This window comes from Tachysurus fulvidraco, chromosome 10 (genome assembly GCF_022655615.1).
Source record: "Tachysurus fulvidraco isolate hzauxx_2018 chromosome 10, HZAU_PFXX_2.0, whole genome shotgun sequence".
Taxonomy (NCBI): domain Eukaryota; kingdom Metazoa; phylum Chordata; class Actinopteri; order Siluriformes; family Bagridae; genus Tachysurus; species Tachysurus fulvidraco.
Genome location: NC_062527.1, coordinates 14,926,500 through 14,940,584, shown reverse-complemented (window position 1 = coordinate 14,940,584; position 14,085 = coordinate 14,926,500). Strand labels below are relative to the sequence as shown.

Sequence of the window (14,085 nt, the reverse complement as noted above, 5' to 3'; positions counted from 1 at the left end):
TGGCCTGACTCTTTATTTCAGTTACATCTGTGGCTTCCAGGACGTGCAGATTTCGTGTTTGCTGATATATTTTATTTTTTGTAAAATAGTTTTATCAGAGAGATGTTTTAATGAAACAAAATGATTGTTGTGTTGAGTCAACATTTTTAGACAAACCTCTGGGCTGTAATTATAGCATGTTTTTTTTTGTTGTTGTTTTTTTTTGTTTTCTCCATTGCCTCTGCTAATCACTACCCACATTGGCTGATTTGTGATATGGCTGAGGATAGAACGTTACAGTGGTGTGAAAAAGTCCTGGCCCCCTTCCTGATTTCTTTATTTTTTTCTGCACTTTTGTCATGATGTGTAACTTTTTGAGTATCTTTTGGTACTTTGCTTATTTGAAAAAAAGAAAAAATCAGGAAGGGGGCCAACACACTTTCACACCACTTTTTGACCACGATGGACGGTCTTTTCAGAAGCAGGGGCACGCAGGTGTGTGGAAATGCTGACGAAACTGAGCAAAATACCATTTTATTTAACATGCCTGATGTGTGCAAACCATCACCTCTGACATTTTGAGAGAAATGTTTTATTTGTATATATCCAGATGCATTGCATCAAAAAGTTTCTGTATATTGAATAAGAACTATAACTCTATGGTCATCCGTTTCCCGGTTATTGATACTCGTACGTTTCTTTAAGCTACGACCACACACGCTGCAAACCTACTCCTGGTTGCCATAGTAACAGTGTTTCTCAGTGGGAGATGCTCTTAGGGTTCAACTTGACGACAAATCAGAAATCTAAAAGGAAGCATTCTAGAGGGATCTTTTGCATTTGTATATAAAATAAATCGCCGTATTTATACATCATATCGTACAAGATGGAGTAGAAGTGTGCGCTTTTCGCTACGGCTCACGTGCGTTCTTCTGTCTTCGTTCCCATTTGTAGTCGCTGAAAAGTGTCACTTCGTATCTGCAGAAGTCTCTAGCTGGCAGAAGTTCACAGCTCTCTTTGGAAGTGAATGAATGTATCTTCCCATGCATGATTATATCACATTTTAGTCTATTAGGTTTCCAAAACCTGAGTGAACAAGAACTGTTGGGCTCACTGATGAATTCATCATTCTCTGCACGTATTCACCTCGCTATTCCTGTCCCTGATCATTTTAACTAATATTTATTTCAAGTTTTTCGTATTTGTGTTTTTGCATTGTTGTTGTCTGTGCATACATGACTTCATGTTTGTGGATAACATGTTGTCTGGAAGCTCAACATGATGTCATCACGCACGTTTCACCGGAAGCTTGTCGCTTTGGCTAGTTTAATCCGGGCGGGATGTTCCTGAGACGAGTCCTCATTAGATTAGGCCACACCATTCTAGGTTTGTAAAACATGCATGTAGACTTCACTAAATGTCCATTTGGTTCCAGATATAAATGAACATTTTTTGAAAACATGGTTCTTCTTGGCTTGAATAAGGCTTGAATTTGAGACATTTGAGAAATTATGAGGGAAAAATCAACCAGTCTAAAAAGGTCTGAATTTTGTAACCGAAAGCAAGAACCGTTAACTCTGGTTACAGTTTCACGTGTCCTCTATTATATCATTGAGCTTAGCCAACGTTAGCTATTTCATTAAATATTAAACCGGTATTGTTTCCACCCTGATGTCTTTTCCTGTAGCAACACATCCTGTGTTTTATTCCTTTTAGTCAGCAATTTTCCACCACAGAGGTTTATTACTCTTTTGTTTATTATAAAAATAAAAAATCAAATCACACACTGAGTGACCTCTGTTACAAAGCACTGACACTAGAGCCTTCTTGCAGAAACTAACTAACTAACTAAACTTTTGGTCACAGAAAACCTCCCCATCTCAACAGAAAGCCGTATTAAACGGTTTTCGGCCGAGCGCCACCTCGCACGTCCCCGTGAATGAGCTGTTACTGTGGAAACGATCGTGGATCAGAGCAAGCGCCTAGACATAATCCTGGGATTTGAAGAACATTGTTCAATAGAGCTGTGGTACAAGCAGAGATTTGTTCTGATGTTTGCTGAACTAATCATTCGATGTGATGTGGAGTAGAGCGACGGTGATTTAGAGTTTTTAGACATTATTGTGCAGTGAGCAGAGGCACAGTGATGATTTGGAGGTGAAGAGATTTCTGTGATGTCAGATGTGCCAGTCACCATTGTCTTGCCTTTCTGAAAGGTTAATAAACACACACAGGTTTTGCTAACTGTTGCGTAACCATTTGAACTCGAAATTGAATTTTAATACATTGAGAAGACTTTTTTAATGCCTTTCCAATATCATGATTTCATCAGGCTTTTTCTAGCTGGGCTTCTAACTTAGTTAAATGAAATAAGCACTCTTTACTGATTACATTTCCAGCTAATTGCAATGATTATCCAGAATAAATGGATGCTTGCAGTCAGGTTTACACAGATACATGATTTCAAGCAGCTGGTCCAGGATGTAGGTGATTAAGGGCACGTGTGTGCAACAGTTTGGTGCTGATGGTGGCTCTCATGTAGGCAGCGTGTGTAGGGTGTAGATTACAGGGAGCCATGTGGACCACGACCTTAACCGTCTCCAGCTTCTGTTTTGTTGTTTTATTTGTATACGTGCTGTTTCTAATCGTGTGGGATCTCACGGAGTCAGTATTCAGTCCGTGTGGTCGCGGAGCTGATGCTCGGGTCTGAATAACGCTTCTTGTACCATGTAAAATGTGCTATTTTGTTCAGACGTTAGTGATTCTGAGAAAGGATGCTGTTTGTACCCATGTGTCATATCACCAGCGTGCAGGAACAGATGGCTTAGAAAGTGAACAAAGTGACAAGAAAACGGCTTTAGAGGGTTTTTTTTCTTCGTATGTTGTTGAACCATTATAGCAACAATTCACAGTGCACAGTATGGGACATGCTGTAGTAGGGAAATAATTAACCAAATGGTGTTCAGTTATTCTAGCTGTAATAGCACATCCTGAAGTGTTATTTCTTGTAGATCATAGCGGCTTTTTTTTTTTAAATGATTATTTTACCGTAGTTAGTTACATATTGTAGAACAGGTTAGTTCCTGTAATCACTTACATTATATCAGCTATAAAGAGTCATTCTCTCGCTCTCTTTTTAAAGGTGATCTGCAGCTTTACTTCTCTGACCATTACAGGTGAACGACTGTTAGAGATTTCCATAAACGCATAATAAACTTCTATTCACAAAAGTCATATTGTGTCGAAACAAAGCCTTTTTACCTGTTTTTAAATTTGATTGTGTGCAAGTTCTATAAACAATAACATGTTCGAACAAGCTGATTAATCAAAACCTTGCCGCGTTCATTAATGTAACTTTATTGAGAAATCAGCTCAAGGTGTGTGTGTGTGTGTGTGTGTGTGTGTGCATTTATACAGTATTCATTATTAAAATTCAGCCAAATCTTTCCTGCAGCATTTTGTACCCTGTTATTTTGTTTGATTATTGTCATGAATGAATAGATTGTTGACTCAGACCGAGCCCTATCGTGACGTCCGTTTGCTTCTCTCCTCTGTTCAAGTGTGTGCATGCGCATATATTTTTTTTTCTTCTTCTTTTGTGTGTACCGTCGTGCCTGTTGGCTTTTCAAGCATGCACCTGCCTTTTGCTCATTGATTCTGTGTGTTTATTAGACTGTGTGTATTCAGCAGTAAAAAAAAAAAATCCTTTAAAGTGCCGGGTTTCCGAGTACAGAGTGTCTTTGTGTGCAAGCTTAAAGAAGTGAGTTTGGACTGCGTGTCAGCGGGCAGCTATAATTATGTTCTACACGGAGAGGCTGTGAGCTGTACAGTACACGACGATCTGCTCGGTACTTTCAGCCAGTGTGGGGGCTGAAAAGCTTGTTAAAACCTCTTCAAGCTTAAAACATCTTCCATTTAGGCACAGGCTGATAGAAAATTCTATTATGACTATCACATGGGATTTTTACTGACCTCTTAACAATACTAGTGTGTTCTGTTTCAGCGAGTATGATGTGACCAAAATATCTTATCCGAGTTCTTTAAAGCATTTCTAATAGACAGAGATTGCACACTGGCAGTATGGCATCTGTGCGTTATTTAAAAAATCAGTCGTTGTTGTCCCGTCTCTCTCTCTCACACACACACACACACACACACGCACACAAAAAGGAAAAAAGAAAGATGAGAACGAGGAAACCATGAAGTCAGTCGGCATTTAAATGTAGTAAAATGCCATCATTTATGTAATTATGGTCTTTACTGAAAGTCTTGCTCTTAAGAGTTGTACATTTATATATTTAAAGGTGTGTACCATTCAGTTAGTTTGTCTAACTTTAGATGCTTTTGATGGTGAGTTACATTAGCACAACACTGATCTGATGCCGATTTATTATTTATTTTTCAATCATTACATTGTAATTTAATGCCATCTGTGTTTGGGGTGTTTCAGTGACTGTGTCCTTGTCTGTGTGGTGATTTTATTTTTTTGTTTTTGTTTTTAAAATTGATTGAACGGCAAAAATATTTCTTGCATCTACGAGAATCACAATATTCCATTTATAATAATACCATTCTTTGGGAAATGTCCCCTTCCTTGTCTTTTTCTTGTTGACTCTCTGCACTGAATATCACAGTGCGCTGTATTACCGATTATCAGCACATCCCTACTCCAGTGTTTCCTCAAGGACAAAGGCACTAAATCCTTTGCTAAGCGTTGTTAAACGAGGCATTAAGTTCACCAAGCTCTCTTGCGTGGATCATATTCTCGAAGCCGAATGCCGTTTACCTGTATAGGTGTAAACGTTTCATTCATTATTTACAAACTGCTGACTCGTGTATAATCTTAACGCAAAGCCCCAGAGCCATTAGATCAGAGCAGGAGCCAGACTACGGGACGCGTGGGTTTCTGCTTTGTGTTTATTTTACCCTCTGGCATCGAGCATAAGCCTGCATTTATGGCATGAATTACATGCTTAGATGGTGGCGTTCATTCTGATCATGCTTCCCTCTTAAAACCCCTTTTATTTTCCCTCTTTTACAGAGCATTTCACAACACATACACGCATAGAGTTTTGTAATATGCTTTCTCTTGGTCTCGTGGTAATGTGCTCTAATTCCTCTTTTACTGTAGAGCCTAACCGTGATGGAGTCTCAGAATCTCACCGATGACCTCTCGCCAAAGAAGACGACAGTTTTTAAGGTCGGTATGTTTTGGCTCTCGTGGCCTTCGTGTCATAGATTTATCTGTTTAATGTTTTAGGTTCATGGTAGATTTCCCAAAAATTAGAAACCGCTATAACTAAACTATCTTCTTCATCCACTTTAAAGTGTTAGTAGTAAAAATATGCTGCTCGTTCTTATTATAAGGGTTTTGGTTGGCAAAGGAATTGTCTAAATAATTTTGTTTATTTATTCACTCGGCAGAGGTTTGATTTGCTTCATTTCCACTGACATTTTCTCACCCTTTTTAATGCAAATATAAGACCGGTTAAGAAATCTCTGTAACACACTAAACTTTCTGAGGAAAACTTCCTTCCTTTTTTTAAAAAGGTACACACCCTGAAAGTGTGTAAGTGTGTGTGGTTAAGACAACAATCATTCTATTTCGATATAAATTGCCTGCTAATTTTTGCCTCTAAGAATGACATCTCTGAAAATGTAAGACAAACGCACACCAACGTCTGTACTAGAACTTTCCTTCTGAGCTATGTGTGTATATGTGAATGTTTGTGGTTTAGCTGGGGAACGGTACACTGTCTGGCTCGAGAAAACGTCTGTCACGTGGCACCTTTGACAAGGAAAGGGAGATGTGTATCCAGATGTTCGAGCAGTGGTCAGAGGCTGATCAGGTGGAATTTGTGGAGCATCTCATCTCACGCATGTGCCACTACCAGCATGGCCACATCAACTCGTACCTCAAACCCATGCTACAGAGAGACTTTATTACAGCCCTGCCAGGTACACGCACTCACACCGCTCTTACCTAAATCCTAAACTACAAAGAGACTTCTAAAGCTCCCCGCTAGGCACACACAAACACTTTCTCCTTCTTCCCACTTCCACAGAGAGACTTCTTAATCCTGATTTCAGATCAGCACACACCCTTACATACACTGAATATATCCACCTAATAAAACTAACAACGATCCTCTGCATTCTGTTGTGTTCATCTCTCCAGCACGGGGTCTGGAGCACATAGCAGAGAACATCCTGTCCTTTCTGGATGCAAGTTCCCTGTGCGCTGCTGAGCTGGTGTGTCGCGAGTGGCACCGGGTCGTCTCGGATGGCATGCTGTGGAAGAAGCTCATCGAGAGGATGGTGCGCACTGATCCTCTGTGGAAAGGCCTGTCTGAAAGACATCAGTGGTGAGCTGAAGGATAGGAAATGCGTTTTCTTTGTTGCACACAATCCTTATATTCTTCCAAACTGCCATGCTGCAACTTTTATTCCTAAAGAGTTGCACTCCACAGCTGGATTAAATAATCAGTTTTTGGAAACTTTCACAGTCTACACTAGGGATGCATTGAAACACGTGTATTGACATACATCCATTCCAATACTGATCTCAACATTAGTGACAATCAGATGTTATGCAATCAGGGGCCTCAGGGGTCATTTAGAGTGGAGTTTTTATTAATCCCCAAGGGAAAATTTGGTAAATTATATTTAGCTCTGTCGTGTTGTATTGGTTTACATGTTGGCCATGAACAGTGCACGCAGTCATATTCCTGCACTTGGATTACTAGGCTTATTCTTCAAGAAGTATCGAGTATTCCATTTAGGTGAGCTTACAATGAACAGCAGGATTTGTTCGTTCATATGCTTCTGTCCATCTGTAAGTAACACATGAGTACTGAGTCCATTGCATTGAGTTTGAACATGCATGGCATGGCATCTCAGTATTTAACCTTCCTATTTTCCCTGGGTCTTTTTGACCCGGCTGGAAGGTTCTAATGTGTCATAACTTGGGTTTTCTTCTACATATTTGCCTGAAATTTACCAGGATTTTTCCAAATTATGAACTTTGCAAGTAAAATTAATTTTGTCTATTTTCGTTGAACTATGTGTTCAGACCAGTGTATATTTTGCGTTTTGGATCTGCTTGGGTCATTTTGACCTGCCCACATTTGGTGGGGCAATAGGTCACACTTTTGCCCTTTTCAGCGCAATGAACATACATACAGACACAAAATGTCCACGAAAAAAAAAAGCTACACATTTGTAAATATTTCTCACTTTTAATATACCTTTGCCTAGCAGAGGGCATAATATGATCTACCGAAATGATGCTACACACACACGCACTGGGCATAGCAATTCATTAGGCCTCCAGAAAAAACAAAAGCTACTCATTTGTAAAAATTTCACACTTGTTAGATGCATTTGTCCAGCTGGGGGCAAAATCTTCTCTTCTACCAACAATCTTTACACACGCACACACATGTGTTTTCATATTCAAATCATATTTGTTTCCTTACTCTAATTTATGAAGTTGCATCAGTCAGGTTTGGCCTGGAGATGTGCTGAGTAATGTTTGACATTTATCAGTCAGTGGTTATCCAAAATAATATTTAATAATTTCTGCTTATTTTACTCAAAACATGGCAAAATTTCATAAGGTTTATCGTTCATAAATTAAGTATAATAAAAAAAAACATAAGGAGGTAAACAAAGTTTTATTCACATGATATTATGGCGTGTGTGTAGCTTGTTGTTGGTTGATCAGATGACATAAGGGGGGCAAAATAGATATTACACACTGAATGGTGATAATTGTAGAATTTTTGATTTGTAAACATTCAATTCAATTTGGCCTGGAAAAGAACAGGTTTTATTTGCTGACATTAAAAATTGTCAAAATGGTTTCAAAACAATCTCTTGAAATATACCAGCCTGTAATTGTGCATCAACGTTTGTGCCTCTATAGCGAAAATAATTCAAAATTTCTTCTTTTTTTTACCCAAAAATTTGCCATTTTTGTATATAAATAAGGTTTATTATACCAAATGTCTATTTTTTTTTGCAAAACATATGTTAATATGTTGGAAACAAGTTAGACTAAAAAGGTGGAAAAAAAGGCAATCATTATATACTTACTTTTTTATAAGCAGTCAAAACGGACAAGGTCAAGCGCTCCTAATTTGTATAGGAGGGTTAAATCATAAATCTATATATTTTTAAACCACTCACCACAATGCTGTTCAATTGTGTCCAAAACACTTATCACCACTAAATACAAGACTATTTATATTCAATCTCTTAAATATTCTGCCCAGAGTTGGCTTTATAGACTAAAGGTGACCTTTATCAGCACAACAGTGCAAATTTATTATCTTTTTGTACAACATACATCCAATGACCTTTAGATTGACGACAGAAGCGGTCGTATAAAAGAATCTTAAGAAACAGGGTGTTTGATAGTAGCTGAGAAGGTCATATAGCATCCTGGTTAATGTAGACTCTGCTATGATGAGAAGCCCTGATTATTATTATTATTGCTTCTGCAGTAGGTTTCTTGGTTGAAACCAGAATTATACATTGATGAATGATAATTACATTAAATAGAACTAAAATGAAATATTTACAGTGCAGGATGTATATATGCAAATCACGGTTTCAGATTTGACTATTTTGTATATATTGTAGAAAAATTAAATGTAATGCACGCACATAAAGAACTTTTGTTTTCCTGACTGTTTCCAGGGAGAAGTACTTGTTCAAGAACCGCACAAATGAGGTCCCACCCAACTCGTACTATCACTCTCTCTACCCTAAAATTATTCAGGACATTGAGGTAGGCATTTGAATAATAATAATAATAATAATAATAATAATAATAATACATGGGGTAGGTATAATAGTAACAGTTCTCTTTCTCAAATGTGTGGCCTCTTACACACACGTGTGTGTGTGTGTATAGACAATTGAGGCAAACTGGCGCTGTGGCAGACACAACCTGCAGAGGATCCAGTGCAGATCAGAAAACAGCAAAGGGGTTTACTGCCTACAGTATGACGATGACAAGATCATCAGCGGCCTCCGAGACAACTCCATTAAGGTGAGAGAGAGAGGGAGAGAGAGAGAATGAATGTGGTGCTGTTTTTGCAGAAAATATTTTTTTGTTTGCATCATTAAAAATATTTAAATAATCATCTTTACCAATCACGTGTGTCCGTTTCTGTCCCAGATCTGGGATAAGCACACACTGGAGTGTCTGAAGATCCTGACCGGTCACACCGGTTCAGTGTTGTGTCTGCAGTATGATGACAGAGTAATAGTGACCGGTTCCTCTGACTCTACTGTCAGGTAGGCAAATATACAGATGACTATTCTGCAAATAAATATAAGGGAGCCTTTTTTCAGTCTACTGTCTTTTAGTGTTATGTAAAGCTGTCTAAAGCTGTCTAAAGCCTAAAACATTTGTCATCTGTTGTCTAATAGAATTTATAAAAATTTACAGTCGATTATTTCAGTCATATTCCAGCGTATACATTTTCTACAATTTAATTTTTTTTATTATTGATAGAATTTAAACTATGGATTATTCCTTTCATGCTTTCTATATTCACCTCTATAGCATGTTGGATTAAAATAAAACTAAAGACTCTCTTTTTTCTTCTTCTCTTGTTCTGTCTCAGGGTTTGGGATGCTAATTCTGGCGAGGTTCTGAACACTCTGATCCACCACAACGAGGCGGTTCTTCACCTGCGTTTCTGTAATGGCCTTATGGTGACGTGCTCTAAAGATCGCTCCATCGCAGTATGGGACATGGCCTCCGCCACTGACATCAGCCTGCGCCGCGTGCTTGTGGGCCACCGGGCAGCTGTCAATGTTGTCGACTTTGATGACAAATACATCGTCTCAGCCTCAGGAGACCGAACCATAAAAGTAAAATATACAGTGATGGCTTCATTATGTCAAAGTTTTCTTTTTGTTTGTTTGAAAGGATATTTTGATGTTATAATTGTTAAATTCTTTACTTAAAATTGTATAAAAAATACAATTTCTTGGGACTTTTCATTTTGAAGATGGACTTTGATTATCCATTTTATAATAGATGCTAATGAAATTCATTATGATGTTTAGTTTTAAGTTAAAACAGTGTTTTTATTTTAATATATATAATATAAACCTAAACAGATGTGAGACATGCAAGTTGTTAGATAAAGATTTAAATGCACTATAAGAATAACCTTAATGCAATCCAGGTTTATTCCATATTAGCTGTCCTGGTGTGCTGTCCTGTTTGTGTATACACTGGTCATTATTGCTGTTGCTGTCTTGATGTTGTACACGTGTGGTTTGTGTTTAGGTGTGGAGCACCAGTACCTGTGAATTTGTCAGAACACTAAATGGACACAAGCGAGGTATTGCCTGCCTTCAGTACAGAGACAGACTGGTGGTTAGCGGCTCCTCGGACAACACCATTAGGTAGGGGTTGTGTGTGGGTCTTGCTGTGTGTGTGTGTGGGTGGGTGGGTGGGTCTCACCCTGTGTGGGTGGGTGGGTGGGTCTCACCCTGTGTGAGTGTGTGTGGGTGGGTCTCACCCTGTGTGAGTGTGTGTGGGTGGGTGGGTCTCGCCCTGTGTGAGTGTGTGTGGGTGGGTGGGTCTCGCCCTGTGTGAGTGTGTGTGGGTGGGTGGGTCTCGCCCTGTGTGAGTGTGTGGGGGGGGGTGGGTCTCGCCCTGTGTGAGTGTGTGTGGGTGGGTGGGTCTCGCCCTGTGTGTGGGTGGGGGGGGGGGTGGGTCTCGCCCTGTGTGTGTGTGTGTGGGTGGGTGGGTCTCGCCCTGTGTGAGTGTGTGTGGGTGGGTGGGTCTCGCCCTGTGTGAGTGTGTGTGGGTGGGTGGGTCTCGCCCTGTGTGAGTGTGTGTGTGGGTGGGTGGGTCTCGCCCTGTGTGAGTGTGTGTGGGTGGGTGGGTCTCGCCCTGTGTGTGTGTGTGGGTGGGTCTCGCCCTGTGTGAGTGTGTGTGGGTGGGTGGGTCTCGCCCTGTGTGAGTGTGTGTGTGGATGGGTCTCGCCCTGTGTGTGTGGATGGGTCTCGCCCTGTGTGTGTGGGTGGGTCTCGCCCTGTGTGAGTGTGTGTGTGTGTGGGTGGGTCTCGCCCTGTGTGAGTGTGTGTCTCACTGTGGGTACTTGCAGTGAAACTTCTGCTTCACTGTGTTGGAAAAATATCTACCAGTGGAATATATTAAGGATGGAGATTCTTAATACATATTGATGTGTGTCATGCAGATTGTGGGATATAGAGTGTGGAGCGTGTTTGCGAGTCTTGGAAGGCCATGAGGAGCTCGTTCGTTGCATTCGGTTTGACAGCAAGAGGATTGTCAGTGGAGCATATGACGGGTAACGCACGCACACGTATACCATCTGTAACCATAGTACCTTGTGACCTGTAGTTTCTTATACACTCCAACAAACTGAGCCTACTCAGTAAACAAACAGAGTCTCTCTCTCTATACAGAAAGATTAAGGTGTGGGATCTACAGGCTGCTTTGGACCCACGTGCACCAGCCAGCACTCTCTGTCTGCGCACACTAGTGGTGAGTGTACAAGTGGTGAACAAATTATTACATGAGCTTCATTCCATTCTGATGTCTTCAATAGCCATATTCATTGCCAGCCGGTGTCTTACATCTTTCAGTACACCATTCAGTGTCGTCATATGAGAGGGGACCCAAAAATCCCCCTCGTATGTTAATAAGCATTTCAATGTAAAATCTCTGATTAACATTCTGTACCAGTCAAACAAACTCTCTATAGTAACATGCCAATTAATGTTTAAAAAAAAACCACCTGAACATCACTGTCACCACTTATGTGTTTTGAGTGGAGGCCAGGATGTGGTGGTTTTAACAGTTTTAACAGCCAGCCAGAAAAACTAATTATGAAAACAGAATATTGAAACAGAAATAAGCATTTATTATCCGATACAAGTTCAATACAGAAGTCTTGTGTTCAGAGTCCATAGCACTATTCAAAAGTGATGTACATAAGCAACACACACTTCAAACCGAGTGATTAATCATGCTGTTGCTGTTTGGTGCGTTTATTGGTCATTTTCTTTTGCAAGCCAGGAAAGCTTAGACCTCTTTAGAATCTTGTTGGATAACCTTAGTCTAGACCAAGAAAGTTCTAGTTTAATCAGCTGACTGTCATTTTTACTATAAAGTTTAGTTGTTGTTGTTTTTTTCAAAAGAATCAACCACTACATGCTAACTACCTAAATCATTAGTCTCAATCAGTAGCTTGCTTATGCTTGGGGTACATTTTTCTTCTCACAACCTTACCTGTTTGAAAAGCAAACAAATCAAGTGTTCATTTTCCCCACAAACATTTGAATGCACCGATGCACAGGGCTTAGATGCCAGGTGCCTTTAACAAAGGACAGCTTTTTCCCACGAGCCAGCATAATCTAGCTCATGTAGGCAGCTACCTCCTGATTGGAACACAGTCATCTATAGGCAGGTGGAACTGCTTGTTTTAATAACCTGAATAATTCAGCATTTTGCCATCATAATTTTCACCATTTTGCACCTGGCTCATGTGTGATTAAGTGATTTCCTCATGGAGCGGGTGGGTGTGTTTTTAATTTCGGGCTGTCATGGTTACCTTCTGCAGGAGCATTCTGGCCGGGTGTTCCGTCTACAGTTTGATGAGTTCCAGATCATCAGCAGTTCTCATGACGACACCATCCTTGTATGGGATTTCCTGAATGTTTCTCCTAACGGACCATCAGAAGGAGCCCCCCATGCAGCCAGATCACCCTCACGAACCTACACGTACATCTCCAGATAGCGGGTACACACGCACACACCTGCGTTCACACTCAAAAAAAAATTTCAACCAAAAAAGACTAGTAATAGCTTTAGTGTATAAAATCTATAATTAGCCTATTAACCTATTTTATAACTAGAAGGAAAATGAAAACTATCAAACACATCCACAAGAAGTTTCACTACTACACCTATTTCAGGAACCTGCAGACTTAAACACTTATACTTATCTCCAAAGAGTGTTTTGACTCCTTTTCTCTAACCCAGGTGCCTTTGATGTGTGCCAGTGTCTCTTGGGAAAGCTGAGATCTGATTGGCTTACAGGCTTTTTGCCTGTCCCCGAAAAGAGTAAAAAGGATTGCCTCCTTGTTTTCATCTTTCCGGTCTGATGGGAAGCTTCTCCTGTAACACTCAGCAAGTTTGCTACAGAAACGTATTCACATACCAACTATGAGCTGACATGGAAACACTGTCTCTGTAATACTATAGCAAACAGCACAATTTTAACAGTTTCGCACCGCATTAATCCTAGTTTCACACTGCAAATGGCATTTAGAAGCTTGAAACGATATCTATTGCCAGGGTATTGCTAAGAAGTTCCTAGAATATAATATAAACTCTTGATACCTGCACTAATCCCTACCTCCCCGACCCATGTATACACAAAACACTCTATCAATAGATGATTTAACTTTCCCACTTTTCTTCTGAAACTGTTGAATGGACAGACTCCTGTGTTTTAGAGAAAGAGACTCTTGGCAAGCCAATCAAGGAGAATGGACTACATGGACAGACTAGTGAAGTATTTTTATCTCTCTTACTCTTTCTCTCTGGCCCTGGACTTTTCTGCAGGACGAGAAATGCACCCTCCTATTTAAGCGTTTGAGATGGACTGCTCTGCACCGACAGAACTGAGAGATTTCTCCACCTCATCTCATTCTCATCTAAAGTTTGAGACTGGCATTGTGCATGTGAGACAGTGTGGAATCAATCCTCCAGACTCTGCAGTTTTCTCTTTTTTTATTTTATATTTTTGTTTACTTTCAGATTGTTTTATTACTGTTTTTTATTTAAGACTCGTTTTCATTGTATGCTTATGCTAGGCATTGTAGAGCCCTTTGTTCCATTCAGTGGCTAGCGTTTTTTTTTTTTTCTTCTTTCTTTTTTTCCAGATTTCTCTCTCGGTCTCTCTCATGTGTGTGTGTCTGCCTGCTTGCTGTATGATAGCAGATTCTAGTTGTAAGCCAAACTGTCTTGTCAAATATTGTCTTGTATATTAAAATTATTATTTTCTAAGAAAAATTCATTTATTGTGAATAAAGTACAAGACTGTG

At 39.9% G+C, this 14,085-nt stretch overlaps 1 protein-coding gene across 3 annotated transcripts in view; it reads left to right on the top strand.

Annotated features, from left to right (window-relative positions):
• The window catches only part of fbxw11a (F-box and WD repeat domain containing 11a), a 17,719-nt gene extending 3,634 nt beyond the window's left edge, over window positions 1-14,085 (top strand). For all 3 annotated transcript variants that reach the window (XM_027165158.2, XM_047820149.1, XM_047820150.1), the window contains 12 exons: window positions 5,111-5,179; window positions 5,718-5,937; window positions 6,158-6,344; window positions 8,683-8,773; window positions 8,900-9,037; window positions 9,167-9,285; window positions 9,618-9,867; window positions 10,292-10,410; window positions 11,211-11,321; window positions 11,440-11,518; window positions 12,597-12,776; window positions 13,019-14,085. In XM_027165158.2, coding sequence (XP_027020959.1) covers window positions 5,111-5,179; window positions 5,718-5,937; window positions 6,158-6,344; window positions 8,683-8,773; window positions 8,900-9,037; window positions 9,167-9,285; window positions 9,618-9,867; window positions 10,292-10,410; window positions 11,211-11,321; window positions 11,440-11,518; window positions 12,597-12,773 — 1,560 coding nt within the window. In that variant the 3' untranslated portion in view covers window positions 12,774-12,776; window positions 13,019-14,085. The remainder of the gene's footprint in view (window positions 1-5,110; window positions 5,180-5,717; window positions 5,938-6,157; window positions 6,345-8,682; window positions 8,774-8,899; window positions 9,038-9,166; window positions 9,286-9,617; window positions 9,868-10,291; window positions 10,411-11,210; window positions 11,322-11,439; window positions 11,519-12,596; window positions 12,777-13,018) is intronic.